Source organism: Carcharhinus amblyrhynchos, unplaced genomic scaffold (assembly GCF_965287045.1).
Source record: "Carcharhinus amblyrhynchos unplaced genomic scaffold, sCarAmb.v2.hapA scaffold_787, whole genome shotgun sequence".
NCBI classification, from domain to species: domain Eukaryota; kingdom Metazoa; phylum Chordata; class Chondrichthyes; order Carcharhiniformes; family Carcharhinidae; genus Carcharhinus; species Carcharhinus amblyrhynchos.
In genome coordinates, this window is record NW_027650527.1 from 1 (window position 1) to 17,500 (window position 17,500).

The window sequence follows — 17,500 nt, forward strand, 5'->3', positions numbered from 1 at the left end:
AAACAGGGCCAGGAGCTCTCGCTGATCCGACAGAAGCTGCAGGAGGAAGAGATGAGGAAGATCGCCGAGGAGAGGAGGAAGGAGAAACTCGAGGACATCAGAGCCAAGTAAACGCAGCGGGACCTCGCTCGCCAGGGTTGGGGAGCCCAGCAGGAGGAGGAGGGTCCGTTCCCGTGCGCGTGTGTGTGTGTGTGTGTGTGCGTGTGCGTGTGCGCAAGAGGGAGGGTCCCCTTCCCGTGTTTGTGTGCATGTGTGTGCTTGAGGAGGAGGGGTCTCCTTCCCATGCGTGTGTGGGAGGTGTACACCCCCTTCCAGTTGAGGGGTGTAGGGTCCCTTGCCTGCGTCTGCCCACTTCACAGACAGACCTGCCAGCTCTCCCGTCTCCCCTGCCGTCCGTATCTGAGCAGAATTCCTAAAACTCGTCCCTCGTGCGTTGGGGAGCTTCGCGTTGCAATGGACCTCGGTATTTTCTTAAAAGTTTATTTATTTGTGACACGAGGGAGGCTTACATTAACGCTGCAATGAAGTTACTGTGAAAGTCCCCCTAGTCACCACGTCCCTGTTCGGGTTACACCGAGGGAGAATTTAGCCCCTAACCAGCACGTTTCTCAGACTGTGGGAGGAAACCCACGCAGACATGGGGAGAAGGTGCAGACTCCACACAGACAGTGACCCAAGCCGGGAATCGAACCCGGGTCCCTGGCGCTGTGAGGCAGCAGCGCTAACCCACTGTGCCGCCGTCGATTTAATTCACTCGCTGTCCACTGGGTTTTGCGGTGACGCGGGCCGGATTCGATCGGAACTGGAGGAATACTGGATGGAGGAACCTTCAGGGCTGTGGGGGATTTGACAGACCTACCAAAGGGCTAGCACGGGAAGGGTGGGCGAGTGGACGGTGCGGGGAGGTTTGCTGCTTTCACTGCTTATTTCTCCCTTTCAGACAGAGGGTTCGGGAGAGGATCGAGAGGGACAAAGCCGAGAGGGCACTCAAGGTAACCGTCACTCCCCACCGCGGACACTCTGGGGTCGTTTCATGCACCCCCCCCCCCCCCCCCCCCCCAACTGGGTACAGCCCCCACCCACCGACCCTCCCTCCCCCCCCCACGGAGACCCCAGCAGGCGAGTGCTGTGTGGCTGTGGGCGGTATCATGGCCACACTGACCAGGATGTCAGCGAGAGGCGAACCCCCCCCCCCCCCCACCCCAGGCCGGTGGGGGCTTGGGTTTGGGTGTTGGCGGTGGGGTGAGGTCCGGTCTGAGCTAAGATCTGCAGAGGCCTGGGGAGGGGAGGGGGGGCCAAGGAGGAAGGGGGGTGTGTGGTACCGTATGCACGGGGGTGAGGTGTTGGGGGGAGGGCAGGGTGTCGGGTGGGGGGGGAGGGGGTGGTGTGAGGGAGGGCTGCAGGGGTTGTTGTATCTGCCTGAGGTCTTTCACTAAATCTTCTCCCTGTTTTTTAATGCCCCCCCCTTTCTCCACCCTTTTCCCCTCTTCCTCCCCCCCTCTTCCCCCCTCCCTCCCCGGGCACCTTCCTCCAGTTCGGGCTGCCAGTGCGGGCAGTGTTGCTGCAACAGCTGCTCCTTCCCCTACACCACCACAGCCCAGCCAGGGGACAGCAGCCAAAAGGGAGTACGATGAATGCAGACTACAGGTGAGGACACTCTGCTGGCGCATCGAGCTCACGCGCTCTGTCTGTCTGTCTGTCTCTCTCTCTGTCTTGGTCTTGGTCTCTCTCTCTTTTGGTCCCCTGGTCCCCCTCTCTGTGTCTCGGTCTCTACCTCTCTCTGTCTCTCCGCCTCTCTTGGTGCAGACGGAGGCCATTCGGCCCATTTGAGTCTGCAGGGACCACAATCCCACCCCGGCTGTGTTCTCTTAACCCCACATATTAACCCTGCTAATCCCCCCCCCCCCGACACTAGGGTCGAATTATTATGGCCAGTCCACCTAACCAGCACGTTTTTCAGACTGTGGGAGGAAACTGGGGCACGAGAACCCACGAGACACGCAGAGAGAATGTGTAAATTCCACACAGTGACCCAAGGCCAGGATTTGAACCCAGGTCCCTGGCGCTGTGAGGCAGCAGGGCTAATCACTGTGCTACCATGCAATAAGGTGGCACAGTGGGTCAAATAGTTCCCTTTTGCACTGTGTGGATTCTGTGACCCCTCCACCCCATCCACCAAATGTCTTTCTCACCGTTGATGAGCGAAAAATTTTTGGAGAAACAAGTCTGTTGTAAACTTCCACAGTGGGTTAACACTGCTACCTCACAGTGCCAGGGACCTGGGTTCGATTCCTGGCTTGGGTGACTGTCTGTGTGAGTCTGCACGTTCTCTCTGTGTCTGCATGGGTTTCCTCAGGGTGCTCCGTTTTCCTCCCACAGTCCAAAGATGTGCAGGTTAGGTGGATTGGCCATGATAAATTGTCCCTTAGTGTCCAAAGATGTGCAGGTTAGGTGGATTGGCCATGCTAAATTGCCCCTTAGTGTCCAAAGATGTGCAGGTTAGGTGGATTGGCCATGCTAAGTTGTCCTCAGTGTCCAAAGATGTGCGGGTTAGGGTGGATTGGCCATGCTAAGTTGTCCCTTAGTGTCCAGAGATGTGTGGGTTAGGTGGATTGGCCAGGGTAAATTGCCCTTGTCAGGGGGATTAGTAGGGTAAATGAGTAGATTTGCGGATATATCTTTGAGTAGGATTGTTACTGCAGACTCAATGAGCCAGAGGGGAACTGCTTGATAGAGCAGACGCAGCACGGTTTCGTTAAGGGGAAGTCGTGTCTGACAAATTTACTGGAGTTCTATGAGGATGTGTCTAGGGCGGTGGATAGAGAGAGCCGGTGGATGTGGTCTTTCTGGATTTTCAGAAGGCGTTTGACAAGGTACCTCACAGGTTATTGCAGAAGGTCGGGGGCATGGAGTTGGGGGTAGGGTGTTAGCGTGGATAGAGGATTGGTTGTCAAATAGGAGGCAGAGAGTGGGGGTTAATGGGTGCTATTCGGATTGGCGGATGGTGACTAGTGGAGTGCCCCAGGGGTCGGTGCTGGGGCTTCAGCTATTTACCATTTATATAGATGATCTGGAGGAGGGAACCGAGTGTAGGGTGTCGAAATTTGCTGATGACACCAAAATTGGTGGAAAGGCAAATTGTGCAGAGGGTGGGAAGAGTCTACAGAAGGATCTAGATAGGCTGGGCGAATGGGCCAGGAACTGGCAAATGGAATTTAATGTTGGCAAGTGCGAGGTGGTCCACTTTGGTAGGAATAATGGTAGGAAGGATTATTACTTACATGGAGAAAAACTGCAGCAGGCGACGGTGCAGAGGGACCTCGGGGTCCTTGTGCATGAGTCGCAAAAACCCAGCTTGCAGGTGCAGCAGGTGGTCAGGAAGGCGAATGGGATGCTGGCCTTCATAGCGAGGGGGATTGAATATAAAAGTAGGGAGGTCTTGCTGCAGCTGTATAGGGCATTGGTGAGGCCGCAGCTGGAGTACTGTGTGCAGTTTTGGGCGCCGTACTTACGCAAGGATATTTTGGCCTTGGAGGGAGTGCAGAGGAGGTTTACTAGGCTGATGCCGGAGTTGAGGAGGTTGAGCTATGAGGAGAGGCTGAATAAATTAGGCTTGTACTCGTTAGAGTTTAGAAGAATGAGGGGAGATCTCATTGAGACGTATAAGATGATGAATGGGATGGATAGGATAGAGGTGGAGAGACTCTTCCCGCTCAGAAAGGATAGTAGGACTAGAGGGCATAGCCTCAAGATAAAGGGGGGGTGGTTTAGAACAGAGTTGAGGAGGAACTTCTTCACTCAAAGGGTAGTGAATCTCTGGAATTCTCTGCCCGTTGAAGTGGTGGAGGCTACCTCGCTAAATATTTTAAGACACGGGTTGATGGGTTTTTGATGAGAGAGGGGATTAAGGGTTATGGGGAGAGGGCGGGAATGTGGAACTGAACCACGACAGATCAGCCATGATCTTATTGAATGGCGGGCAGGCTCGAAGGGCTAGATGGCCTACTCCTGTTCCTATTTCTTATGTTCTGCACTGTTGGGAGTCTATGATTCTAAAATGTCCTGGCTTCTGAGTGCTGGGGTTTAAAATTGGACCTGTTCAAGAGATGGTGCGGGTTTGTGAGCTGTATTTATCCAGCAGCACGGCTTTAGCCTCAGGGCTGCCAGCAGAGTTCTGCCCTGGTGTCACTGGGAACTCTCCGGAGGGCAGTTCCAGGGGGTTTGTGCTGATCTGCTCAATGCTGACTGTGTTCTCTCTCCCACCCTGTTTCCAGATCCGTCTGTTAGATGGGACGCAGCTGACGCAGTCCTTCAAGAGCCGGGAGCAGCTGGCAGCCGTGAGACTGTTTGTCCAGCTGAAACAGCAGGATGAGGCAGGAAACTTCAATCTAATGACCTCCTTCCCACGCAAGGTCTTCTCCGAGGAGGACATGGAGAAACCACTTCAGGAGTTAGGTAGGCAGCGGGACATCAGAATGTTCACCCTTCTCTATGGGATCTGACCAGTGTGTGGGCGCCGCACTGCGGGAGGGTCGGTGCTGAGGGAGCACCGCACTGTGGGAGGGTCAGTGCTGAGGGAGCGCCGCACTGCGGGAGGGTCGGTGCTGAGGGAGCGCCGCACTGTGGGAGGGTCAGTGCTGAGGGAGCGCCGCACTGTGGGAGGGTCAGTGCTGAGGGAGCGCCGCACTGTGGGAGGGTCAGTGCTGAGGGAGCGCCGCACTGTGGGAGGGTCAGTGCTGAGGGAGCGCCGCACTGTGGGAGGGTCAGTGCTGAGGGAGCGCCGCACTGTGGGAGGGTCAGTGCTGAGGGAGCGCCGCACTGTGGGAGGGTCGGTGCTGAGGGAGCGCCGCACTGTGGGAGGGTCAGTGCTGAGGGAGCGCCGCACTGTGGGAGGGTCAGTGCTGAGGGAGCGCCGCACTGTGGGAGGGTCGGTGCTGAGGGAGCGCCGCACTGTGGGAGGGTCGGTGCTGAGGGAGCGCCGCACTGTGGGAGGATCGGTGCTGAGGGAGCGCCGCACTGTGGGAGGATCGGTGCTGAGGGAGCGCCGCACTGTGGGAGGGCCGGTGCCGAGGGAGCGCCGCACTGTGGGAGGATCGGTGCCGAGGGAGCGCCGCACTGTGGGAGGGTCGGTGCCGAGGGAGCGCCGCACTGTGGGAGGGTCGGTGCCGAGGGAGCGCCGCACTGTGGGAGGGTCGGTGCCGAGGGAGCGCCGCACTGTGGGAGGGTCGGTGCCGAGGGAGCGCCGCACTGTGGGAGGGTCGGTGCCGAGGGAGCGCCGCACTGTGGGAGGGTCGGTGCCGAGGGAGCGCCGCACTGTGGGAGGGTCGGTGCCGAGGGAGCGCCGCACTGTGGGAGGGTCGGTGCCGAGGGAGCGCCGCACTGTGGGAGGGCCGGTGCCGAGGGAGCGCCGCACTGTGGGAGGGCCGGTGCCGAGGGAGCGCCGCACTGTGGGAGGGTCGGTGCCGAGGGAGCGCCGCACTGTGGGAGGGTCGGTGCCGAGGGAGCGCCGCACTGTGGGAGGGTCGGTGCCGAGGGAGCGCCGCACTGTGGGAGGGTCGGTGCCGAGGGAGCGCCGCACTGTGGGAGGGTCGGTGCTGAGGGAGCGCCGCACTGTGGGAGGGTCGGTGCCGAGGGAGCGCCGCACTGTGGGAGGGTCGGTGCCGAGGGAGCGCCGCACTGTGGGAGGGTCGGTGCCGAGGGAGCGCCGCACTGTGGGAGGGTCAGTGCCGAGGGAGCGCCGCTCTGCGGGAGGGCCGGTGCCGAGGGAGCGCCGCACTGTGGGAGGGGGGGTGCGCCGCGCTGCGGGAGGGTGGGTGCCGAGGGAGCGCCACACTGCGGGAGGGCCGGCGCCGAGGGAGCAGCGTGGAAATGTTTTACACCCACCCCAACAGGGCAGACAGAGCCTGAATGTCCTGATGTTTTGGTTAATCGTGTCCTGTCAGTACACAGTTGTAGCAGACGATCTCTCGGGGAAAGCAGTAAATGGATAAATGCTGTTCTTTCCTGTTTTTGCAGGCCTGGTTCCCTCTGCTGTGCTGTTTGTTTGCAAGAAGTAAACACGATGTGTGCGTGGGAGGGACGGCGGGGGGGTCCCCCGAGGAGAGTCCCGTCCACTCGATCTTCCTTCACAACACTAAATGGGTGTTGTACACGTTCTGGAGACTTGACAGGGAGGGTGTGTGACAGAGAGAGAGCATGTGAAAGGACATAGACTTGCATTCTCCTTCCGAAGCTGCAGACTCTGAAACGATGCCTGTGAGTGTGCCATCCCCAGTGCTTTATCCGTGTGAAACTGGCTGCCTTCCACAGGAACAACTTGTTTATCTTCAGATAAATTAAAGAGTGGAATAAAGAGGTGTGAATGTTTTGTTAACCCTGCCAATTTTTGCTCTGTGTTATTCCCCCCATTTATATCCAACGTATCCCCCAGGGGTTTATTTTCACAGCAGGTGAACATTGTTGGCCAGAACTTATAACCTCCTTCCCTCCCTCCCTCCCTCCTTCCCTCCCTCCCTCCTTTCCCTCCTTCCCTCCCTCCCTCCTTCCCTCCCTCCCTCCTTCCCTCCCTCCCTCCTTCCTTCCCTCCCTCCCTCCTTCCCTTCTTCCTCCCCTCCCTCCTTCCCTTCTTCCTCCTCCTCTCCCCTCCCCACCCCCCCACCCCTGAGTAACTCACCTCCTGACTCCCCAAATCCTATCCACCATCTACAAGGACACAAGTCAGGAGTGTGATGGAATTCTCCCCGCTTGCCTGGATGGGTGCGGCTCCAACAACACTCGAGAAGCTCGACACCATCCAGGACAAAGCAGCCCCGCTCGATCAACACCCCATTCACTCCCTCCTCCATCGACGCTCAGTAGCAGCAGTGTGTACCATCGACAAGATGCACTGCAGCAACTCACCAAAGATCCTTAGACAGCACCTTCCAAACCCCACGACCACTTCTGTCTGAAGGACAAGGGACAGCAGATACATGGGGAACACCACCACCTGCAAGGTCCCCTCCAAGCCACTCACCGTCCTGGCTTGGGAATATATCGGCTGTTCCTTCGCAGTCACTGGGTCAAAATCCTGGAATTCCCTCCCTAACGGCATTGTGGGTCAACCCCCGGCACGTGGACTGCAGCGATTCAAGAAGGCAGCTCACCACCACCCTCTCAAGGGGCAACTAGGGATGGGTAATAAATGCTGGGCCCAGCCAGCGATGCCCATGTCCCACAAATTAATAAAACAAAAAGGCTGAGATGACTGACCTCCAGCCACCACGGCCATCTTCCTTGGTGCCACATACAATGGAGCTGTCCCTGACAGTGCGGCACTCCCTCAGCACTGAGTGTGTTGGCCGGGGAAGTTAGCAAGCTCCAGTACCTGCCCAGATGGTGGTCTGGGTTAGGACACATTACCACACTGCCTGTGTCCCTTCATTCCCCACATCCATGGGAGGGTGATCAGGAATTTATACCATTCCAATCCTCCTCTCTAATGGTTATGTCCCCATCACACAACAAGAGGCCATTCAGCGGTGACTGTGCCAGCCTAGAAATAAAATATCCAGTCTCCCATTCTAATCCCACCATCCAGTAGACTGTGCCCACATCCCTGTGATGTACGGCTGTCTTGAGTATCTACTTCCCTGTACACAGAAAATTCTTCAATCTCAGCGCTCAATTCTAATAATCCTTGTCAAAAAATCAGAGCAAATAATTTTTTTAAAATAAAGATATTTCAATATCTGAATAACCCAATTCTAAACCACTTCACTGAGCAAATTAAACCTCACTCCCCGCACCCTTTAATATCCCACCCAGTCTAATCCCACTCTCCCCCTCACCCTTTAATATCCTGCCCGGTCTAATCCCGCTCTCCCTCATCACTCCCCGCACCCTTTAATATCCCACCCAGTCTAATCCCACTCCCCCCGCCCTACACCGCACCATCCCAATCAGTTGTAAACACATAAATGATACAGTTTGACATTAATTTCACTAGCTTTTCACGGTGTAGATTTTTCCGAGGATATTATCTGGAGCTGAGGGTGGGGGAAGGCAGTGCAATGGTAAATTTCCGTGGAACTAACCCATCGAGGTTAGGAGAGGGGTCTTGTGTGCGATTCCTCCCTTGACGTTGAGGAGGGAACTCATTCACATAGGGACGGGCCCCTGATCGGAAGAAAGGGGGCACAGCCGTTACAGGGTTCTCCAGACATTTTAATCAGTGTCAGTGATTCTTTGAAACACAGTGAGGTGAACCAGGTTGAAGTTGTACACAAACAGTGATCAGGCAGGTACACAGAGCCAGACTAAAGTTCACCTTCATTCAGTGCAAAAATATTCCTCCTCACACTCCTGGACAGGTGAGAATGAGTTCCCTCCGCACTGCGGAACATTCACTCGGAACTCCCCTCCCCCCCGCAGTCCCCTCGGGAGCAGAATGATGTCCGGGGTTGACAGGCGAACCTGATAGACCTTTACACAACGATGAGCGGTGTGGATAGAACGGGAAGTTGGAGTCTTTATTCCCCCCCCAAGATCAGAAATATCAATGATTGGGGTTGGGGGGGGGGGGGTGGTGTTGTAGGTTTAAGGTTAAATCGTAGAATCCTTACGGTGCAGATAACAACCCCACCCAGGCCCTATCCCTGTAACCCTACATATTTACCCTGCTGATCCCCTGACACCAAGCGGCAATTTAGCAGGGCCAATCCACCTAACCAGCACATCTTGGGACACTAAGAGACAATTTAGATGGCCAATCCACCTCACCCGCACATCTCAAAGTTTATGTATTAGTGTCAAAAGTAGGTTTACATTAACACTAAAGTTACTGTGAAAATCCCCTAGTTGCCACAGTCTAGCACCTGTTTGGCTTACACAGAGAGCATTTAGCACCTAACCAGCATGTCTTTCAGACTGTGGAAGGAAACCCACGCAGACACAGGGAGAACGTGCAGGCTGTGCACAGACTCTGTGACCTGAGGCCAGGAATTGAACCCTGGTCCCTGGCGCTGTGAGGCAGCAGCAGCAGCAGCGCTAATCGCTGTGCCACCCAAAAGGGTAAAGTTTAAAAGGGGGAAAGGTTAAAGGAGATGTGAGAGGCAAGGTTGTTGATAACACAAAGGGCAGTAAGTGTCTGGAACGTGCTGCCAGAGGAGCTGGTAGAAGCAGGTACAATAGCAACGCTTAAGAGGCATCTTGGTAGCTACATGAATAGGTCGGGTATAGAGGGGTACGGACTGCGTACAGGCAAAAGGTCTTTAGATTGAAAGGTGCCGTGTGTTGGCGCAGGCTTGATGGGCCGAAGGGCCTGTTCCCGTGCTGTTCTTCAGGGGCAGAGTCCTGATGGTTTGCATTCACGTTGAAGGTTCAGGTGCTGCGGGGCAGGAAAGGGCTCTATCCCCGTCCTGCGATCGGTGTGTTAGCGTCCCGCCGACTTGAGCTGTATATTGTTCACTGGGTCAACTAAGACCACCACCCCCCAGGAAGCCAAACCTGCCGGGCAGAAAGAGAGGTAAAGATTAGACATTGGAATGGGAGAACAGGAGGCCATTCAACCCACTCTGCCTACTCTCCCAATCACCCCGCTGGCCCTCCACACAGATCACTCCAAACCTTTCTGGAAAGTTCTTTGCCCTCTTATGAAGCATGTTGCAGCTCTCGCGATCTGTCAGGCGCCTAACTGATGTGGACAGGTCATTCTTCTGAGGCTGAATAAGGCTCTGGTCAGACCCCATTTGGAGTATTGTGAGCAGTTCTGGGCCCCCGTATCTAAGGAAGGATGTGCTGGTCTTGGAAAGGGTCCAGTGGAGGTTCACAAGAATGATCCCTGGAATGAAGAGCTTGTCGTATGAGGAATGGTTGAGGACTCTGGGTCTGTACTTGTTGGAGTTTAGAAGGATGAGGGGGAGATCTCATTGAAACTTACAGGATACTGCGAGGCCTGGATAGAGTGGACGTGGAGAGGATGTTTCCACTAGTAGGAAAAACTAGAACCAGAGGGGACAACCTCAGGCTAAAGGGACGATCCTTTAAAACAGAGATGAGGAGGAATTTCTTCAGCCAGAGAGTGGGGAATCTGTGAAACTCTGCCGCAGAAGGCTGTGGAGGCCGGGTCATTGAGTGTCTTTAAGACAGAGATAGATAGGTTCTTGATTAATAAGGGGATCAGGGGTTATGGGGAAAAGGCAGGAGAATGGGGATGAGAAAAATATCAGCCATGATTGAATGGCGGAGCAGACTCGATGGGCCGAGTGGCCTCATTCTGCTCCTACGTCTTGTGGTCTTATATGACTCCGGGAGGGGGAATCACGGACTTCCCGACAGTGCGGCGCATTCTCCTCATGTGGGAAACCATCAAATCCCAGCAGTGCAGAAAGGTCATTTGGCCCATCGAGTCTGCACTGACCACAATCCCACCCAGGCCCTATCCCCATAACCCCTGCTAGCCCCCCTGACAGAGTCGTGGGTGCGGACAGAGGGGTGATAAAAGCATTTTTGTTTACAAATGCAGTCCACAGGATCAAAGCAAACAAGTCTGAAAAGATTCCAGTCTGCAGGGTAAACCAGGAGGGAAAAAATAGAAAACAAGCAAACTGTCACCCAGCGACAACAGGTTCAATTCCCACGTGTGACCAAACTGATTTTAAATAGCAAATAAAATAACCAATCAGATTTTTAAAACTTCAGTTCGTTAACAGCACAGCAATCAGAGCAGGGGGTGGCATAACGGGTACAAAGCCATTGGGGCAGGCGAGGGGCAACTTAAAAGTAATAGAGACGGAGAGACAGAAAGGTGGAGGGGTTTACAGAGGGAATTCCAGAGTTTAGGGCTCCCCAGGCAGCTGAAGGCACGGCTGCCAATGGCGGAGCAATGGGAATCGGGGGATGTGAGAGAGGCCGGAATTGGAGGAGCTCAGAGATCTCGGAGGGTTGTAGGGGCTGGAGGAGGTTACAGAGATAGGGAGGGGGTGTAGGGGGCTGGAGGAGGTTACAGAGATAGGGAGGGAGTGCAGCACAGTGGGTTAGCACGGCTGCCTCACAACGCCAGGGATCCAGGTTCGATTCCCGGCCTCGGGTCACTGTCTGTGTGGAGTCTGCACATTCTCCCCGCGTCTGCGTGGGTTTCCTCCGGGTGTTCTGGTTTCCTCCCACGGTCCAGAAGACGTGCTAGTTAGGGTGCATTGACTCGAACAGGCGCTGGAGTGTGGGTGACTAGGGGATTTTCACAGTAACTTCATTGTAGTGTTAATGCAAGCCTTACTTATGACACTAAAAATAAAAGATGAGGGTTAGGTGGATTGGCCATGCTAAATTCATCCTAATTTTGGGGGGGGCGCGGTGGGGGTAGATATGTGGGGTTACAGGGATCGGGTGGGATCGTTGTCGGTGCAGGCTAGCTGGGTCGAATGGCCCCCTTCTGGACTGTCAGGGTTCCATGATTATATGAACTCTATGATTCTAAATTTCCCCTTAGTGTCCAAAGATGTGCGGGTTAGGTGGATTGGCCACAGTGTCAGGATTAGCAGGGTAAATACATGGGGTTATGGGGATAGAGTCTGGGTGGGATTTTTGATGGTGCAGGCTCGATGGGCTGAATGGCCTGTAGGCATTCTGTGATAGGGACTGGAGGAGGTTACAGCCACTCCATGGTGGTAAAGAGCAGTATGAAAATAAGGATCAGCATGATAAGAATCAAAACCACACGCAAAATTGGGTGGGGGTGGTATATAGATTGGCAACCGACGCAGGGCACAGAGTGTGCGGTGCCTCAGACTGCACACAATTTGGTGTGTGGGGACGGGCAGCAGATCGGAAGGGAAGCCTCAGCTTCGGAGGGTTGGGGAGGCTAATGTAACATGGTGGCAAATGGGTAGGTGAGCTCTGCCCAAGACCGCAAGGCACTGCAAAAGGTCGTGAATGTAGCCCAATCCATCAGGCAAACCAGCCTCCCATCCATTGACTCCATCCACACTTCCCGCTGCCTAGGGGAAAAGCAGCCGGCATAATCAAGGACCCCACGCACCCCGGACATTCTCTCTTCCACCTTCTCCCATCCGGGAAAAGATACAAAAGTCTGAGGTCATGCACCAACCAACTCAAGAACAGCTTCTTCCCTGCTGCTGTCAGACTTTTGAATGGACCCACCTCACATTGAGTTGATCTTTCTCTACACCCCAGCTATGACTGTAACACTACATTCTGCACTCTCTCCTTTCCTTCTCCGTGAACGGTACGCTTTGTCTGTATAGCACTTTTCTACTGTATGCTAATACATAGGACAATAATAAATGTACGGATGTGGCAGGAGTTAATGTAACGTGGGGGAAATCGAGGTGGGGGACACGGGGCAGGGATGGGGTTCAGGGCAGCGGCGAGGGGGTGAGGCAGGAGGTCCGAGATGGTCTGGTGGAGGCTAATATAATGTGGGGGAATCTAATGTAACATGGTGGCAGCGGGGAGGGTGAGCGAGGTGGGGGACACAGTAGAGGTTAATATAACATGGGGGGAATCTCACGTAATATGGTGGCAGCGGGGTGGGTGAACGAGTTGGGGATGCCGGGTAGGGAGGGGTTTCAGGGCAGGGGTCACGGGATGGTCTGGCGGAGGTGGTGGAGGTGGATATAATGTGGCAGTATCTAACATAACATGGTGGCAGCTAGGTGGGCAAGCGAGGTGGGGACGCCAGGCAGGGACGGGGTTCAGGGCAGCAGCAAGGGGGGCATGGGACAGTCTGGCAGAGGTGGTCAGGGGGTCCAGGCTGGGGGACTGGTGGTGGATCAGGCGCTCCCTCCGCGCTGGAGCCCTCCCCCCAAGCTGTGGAGCCCTCCCTCCGCCGTGGGGCCACCCCCTCCGCTCTGGGGCCCTCCCTCCGCCCTGGGGCCACCCCCCTCCGCCCTGGGGCCACCCCCTCCGCTCTGGGGCCCTCCCTCCGCCCTGGGGCCACTCCCTCCGCGCTGGGGCCACCCCCTCCGCGCCCGGTACCCACCCACGCCGAAGACGATCTGCGCCACCGTGCCCATGCCAGGCGGCGCCCCCCGGCTCTTCATCACCTGGCGGGCCGCGGCCAGCACGTAGCCGCCGGCCCCCAGCAGGCCGGCCCCGCACACCAGCCGGCAGCCCCAACAGTCCTTCAAGGCGGCAGCAGCAGGAGGCGCCATGAGACAGAAACACACACGGAACCTTCCACAGGGACGGACACTTTGACCGCGAGCAGCGTCCGGGTCTAAACCGTCCCCCCCGTCGAACCGGAAGTGGAAGGCTCGGGAGACTGGTTCCGCCCCACCAAAAATAAAAGATTCATTTCAAGAAATTGGACTGAATGTTAAAAAAAAATTATTTGGATGGTGAGAGTTATAAATATAGACTTAGAAGACATTTGAAACGGGATTTGATTCGATTATTAAACAAACTTGACATGGTTGACCCCTCACCTCGTCGAGTCCTGCCCCACTCACCCTGATTAGCTAGTCTGGCTGTCAATCAGCAGCCCCGCCCTCTGATTGGTGCAGCGACATGTCAATCAAGATTGGAGGTCAGAGAAGGTCAACATCTATTTTGTTCCCCGAATTTATTTTTACATTTCACCCAATATTCTGAAGGCTCTTACCCGCCTTTCACTCATCACGATATTTGATTTTGCCAAAGCGGCGTCGCGTTAAAATAAATGTTCGCGCGCAGCCGTTGATATTTGGGACCACGTGACTGATTTGCCCGTCGGTTCCGCGTACCCATGCGCAGGGTCGCCCTCCCCAATCCTCCCGCCTGATTAGTGGAACGGTCACAGTCTATTGGTCAATGTCGCTGTCAATCAGGACAAACACCGGACGTTGATTGGACTCGAAACCTGTCAGTCAAGCCGGGGCGGGCGCATCCTCGATTGGTGGAAGGCACCGGCAGTCGGCCCGGCCCCCCTTCGCTGATTGGTCTACCTGGCTGTCCGTCAAGACAAGCGCACGAAGGTGATGGGTAGATCGAGCTGTCAGTCAAGGAGGGGCGCGAGCAGAGCTGTGATTGGTGGACAGCCTCAAGGGGGGACGGCACGCCGGCACGTTGGGTAGCCGCTCAGGTTGGCCAAGGGTCTCAGAGTGCCGCGGCGGCCGGTGGAGGAGGACGGGGAATTGGGCGTTGGTGTTGCGGGTGAGGGAAATGGGACCATTCATCTTTTCCTGTCTATGTGTATATACAAAGATCTGTGCAGATTTAGCTGCAGAAAGTTCCTTATTGTAGACATAGGGTGGAATATTCATCAGTCCGATTTAGCAATAGGGATAAAATTCCCCCCATCAATATTAGGGGTAAGATTTCCCCTATTTAATATGTTATCCCTTATTTAATATTGGGGGTATATTACCCCTGTTTAATATTTGGAGTACATTACTCCCTGATTGATATTGGGGTAAACTTGCCCCTTTTAATATTAGGGGTAAAGTCACCCCTGGTTTAATATTAGGGGTAAAGTCACCCCTTTTTAACATTTGGGGTAAAGTCACCCCTTTTTAACATTTGGGGTAAAGTCACCCCTTTTTAACATTTGGGGTAAAGTCACCCCTTTTTAACATTTGGGGTAAAGTCACCCCTTTTTAACATTTGGGGTAAAGTCACCCCTTTTTAATATTAGGGGTAGCATCACCCCCGGTTTAATATTAGGGGTAAAGTCGCCCCCCGGTCTAATATTAGGGGTAGCGTTGCACCCCCTGGTTTAATATTAGGGGTAGCGTCGCCACCCCTCGGTTTAATATTAGGGGTAGCGTCACCCCCCCCCCCCCCCAGTTTAATATTAGGGGTAAAGTCGCCCCCGGTCTAATATTAGGGGTAGCGTTGCCCATTGCCCCCCCCCTCCCCCAACCGGTTTAATATTAGGGGTAGCGTTGCCCCCCCCAGTTTAATATTAGGGGTAAAGTCGCCCCCGGTCTAATATTAGGGGTAGCGTCGCCTGTCCCCCGTCCCCCCCGGTTTAATATTAGGGGTAGCGTCGCCCCCCCCACCGCCCCCCAGTATAACATTGGGGTCGTGTCTTTTTCTGATTGGCAGGCAGTGATCTGCCAGGGTTATTGCTGAGACCCCAAGCGCAGCACACCCTCAGGGTCGGCGCCGAGGGAGCGCCGCACTGCGGGAGGGTCGGTGCTGAGGGAGCGCCGCACTGCGGGAGGGTCGGTGCTGAGGGAGCGCCGCACTGTGGGAGGGTCGGTGCTGAGGGAGCGCCGCACTGTGGGAGGGTCGGTGCTGAGGGAGCGCCGCACTGTGGGAGGGTCAGCGCTGAGGGAGTGCCGCACTGTGGGAGGGTCAGTGCTGAGGGAGTGCCGCACTGTGGGAGGGTCGGTGCCGAGGGAGCGCCGCACTGCGGGAGGGTCGGCGCCGAGGGAGCGCCGCACTGCGGGAGGGTCGGCGCCGAGGGAGCGCCGCACTGCGGGAGGGTCGGCGCCGAGGGAGCGCCGCACTGCGGGAGGGTCGGTGCCGAGGGAGCGCCGCACTGCGGGAGGGTCGGCGCCGAGGGAGCGCCGCACTGCGGGAGGGTCGGCGCTGAGGGAGCGCCGCACTGTGGGAGGGTCGGCGCTGAGGGAGCGCCGCACTGTGGGAGGGTCGGTGCTGAGGGAGCGCCGCACTGTGGGAGGGTCGGCGCTGAGGGAGCGCCGCACTGCGGGAGGGTCGGTGCTGAGGGAGTGCCGCACTGTGGGAGGGTCGGCGCTCAGGGAGCGCCGCACTGTGGGAGGGTCGGCGCCGAGGGAGCGCCGCACTGTGGGAGGGTCGGTGCCGAGGGAGCGCCGCACTGTGGGAGGGTCGGCGCCGAGGGAGCGCCGCACTGTGGGAGGGTCGGTGCCGAGGGAGCGCCGCACTGCGGGAGGGTCGGTGCCGAGGGAGCGCCGCACTGCGGGAGGGTCGGCGCCGAGGGAGCGCCGCACTGCGGGAGGGTCGGTGCCGAGGGAGCGCCGCACTGCGGGAGGGTCGGTGCTGAGGGAGCGCCGCACTGCGGGAGGGTCAGCGCCGAGGGAGCGCTTGTCAGTTAGATATGTAGGTTAGGTGGATTGGCTGTGTGAAGTGTGTGTGTGTGTGGGGTTCCCGCAGTAGCGTGTGTCTGGGTAAGATGCTCTTTTGGAGGGTCAGTACAGATCTGATGTGCCAAATGGCCCCCTTCTGCATTGTAGGGATTGTTTGGAGTTAGATGTCTGAGAGAGTTGAAAGTTCTGGGGGGGGTGGGGTGGGGAGTTGTGGTTAGGTAGCGATGATATAGAATGGTGTAGCAGATCGAGAGGCTGAATGGCCTTGTGTCCCTCGTTCTGGTGTTGTGCTGAATCTGATTACTGTCCTTCCGTTTGCAGATTTCACACATCCTCGAACCACAGGCGTGAAGATGGTTGACTCCCAGTACATCTTGCCGAACGACACCAGCATCTCGCTGCTGGACTGCTGCGAAGCCTTCCAGCTGCTGTCCAAGGATGAGAAGCTGTACGCCCACTACATCTCCCGGGCGTCCTGGTACGGGGGCCTGGTGGTGCTGCTGCAGACCTCTCCGGAGTCACCAGCCATCTACGTGCTGCTGATGAAGCTGTTCCGGGCTCAAACTCCCTCGGAGCTGCAGGACACGGCCACGGCCGTGGGCTTGTCTGCCGAGGAGTACCAGGTAAACCCCCCCCCGTCCCCCACTTTCCCCCAAAACGCTGCCCTGCACAAACTCTGGATCTCTCCCACCGCCCGCACCCCACCTTCCCCGACTGTGAAGATCCCCGAGTGACCACGCTCGGGCGCCTGTTCGGGTACGCGAGGGGAGAATTCAGACTGCGGGGGGAAACCAGAGTGCCTGTAGGAGACCCGCGCAGAACTCACTCTGCCCCCTCGTGGCAGACCCCTCCGCGCAGGGGAACAGCTGCTCACCCACCCCCACGCTCACCCTGCCCGATACCCCTCACAATCTTCCACACCTCAGTCGTGTCCCTCCCCCTCAGCTTTCTCTGCTCCGGGGAAAATGACCCGAGTTGTCCCCCACCCCGTGTCTGCGCATTCTTTCCTCTAGACATCCTGTGTCTCCGGGTGCTCCGGTTTCCCCCCACAAGACTTGCGGGTTAGGTGCTAAATTCTCCCTCAGTGTAACCCGAACAGAGGTGTGGCGACTGGGGCACTTTCACAGTAACTTCATTGCGGTGTTAATGTAAGCCTACTTGTGACACAGCGCGATCAGTAACATTCCCGTTCTCTCTCCATCCCCCCCGCCACCCCCGTGACGTGGGGACTGGCCGGATGTATTTCAGGGCCTTGTGTCAAGGTCAGGCTTTTGTGAATTGAAGGCACGTGACCAAAAGGGGAAAGGAATTGAGTTATAAAATGATTTAAAATCTTCAAATTCATTATTGCCCCTACATTAACATATCGATAAAGAGAGACAGAGAGAGACTGCACACATTGCATTTGATTTATTCCTGTCACGTGTACCTGGATACAGTGAAAAGTATTGTTTCTTGTGCACTGTACAGACAAAGCATACCGTTCATAGAGAAGGAAAGGAGAGGGTGCA

General features: G+C 56.3%; 3 protein-coding genes across 3 annotated transcripts in view; 2 read left to right on the forward strand and 1 right to left on the reverse strand.

The window, feature by feature from the left end:
- The first annotated feature begins 6 nt into the window (after window positions 1–6).
- Window positions 7–6,373, forward strand: ubxn1 (UBX domain protein 1). Its single transcript, XM_080184542.1, has 4 exons — window positions 7–107; window positions 941–992; window positions 4,275–4,455; window positions 6,016–6,373. Exons 1-4 carry the CDS (start codon window positions 52–54, stop codon window positions 6,054–6,056), a joined length of 330 nt encoding a protein of 109 aa, XP_080040668.1. The 5' UTR covers window positions 7–51; the 3' UTR covers window positions 6,057–6,373.
- A 1,811-nt stretch (window positions 6,374–8,184) lies between these two features.
- Window positions 8,185–13,258, reverse strand: LOC145340118 (distal membrane-arm assembly complex protein 1-like). The gene is made up of 2 exons (XM_080184545.1): window positions 12,980–13,258; window positions 8,185–9,486 (listed from the first exon to the last, which is right to left on the reverse strand). The coding sequence occupies exons 1-2, from the start codon at window positions 13,149–13,151 to the stop codon at window positions 9,413–9,415; spliced, it is 246 nt and encodes an 81-aa protein (XP_080040671.1). The 5' UTR covers window positions 13,152–13,258; the 3' UTR covers window positions 8,185–9,412.
- Window positions 13,259–14,060: 802 nt separating this feature from the next.
- dpp3 (dipeptidyl-peptidase 3) overlaps window positions 14,061–17,500 on the forward strand; it is a 36,198-nt gene continuing 32,758 nt past the window's right edge. Inside the window, exons 1-2 of the mRNA XM_080184544.1 lie at window positions 14,061–14,130; window positions 16,311–16,612. Of these exons, the coding sequence (XP_080040670.1) occupies window positions 16,343–16,612 (270 nt within the window). The 5' untranslated portion in view covers window positions 14,061–14,130; window positions 16,311–16,342. The remainder of the gene's footprint in view (window positions 14,131–16,310; window positions 16,613–17,500) is intronic.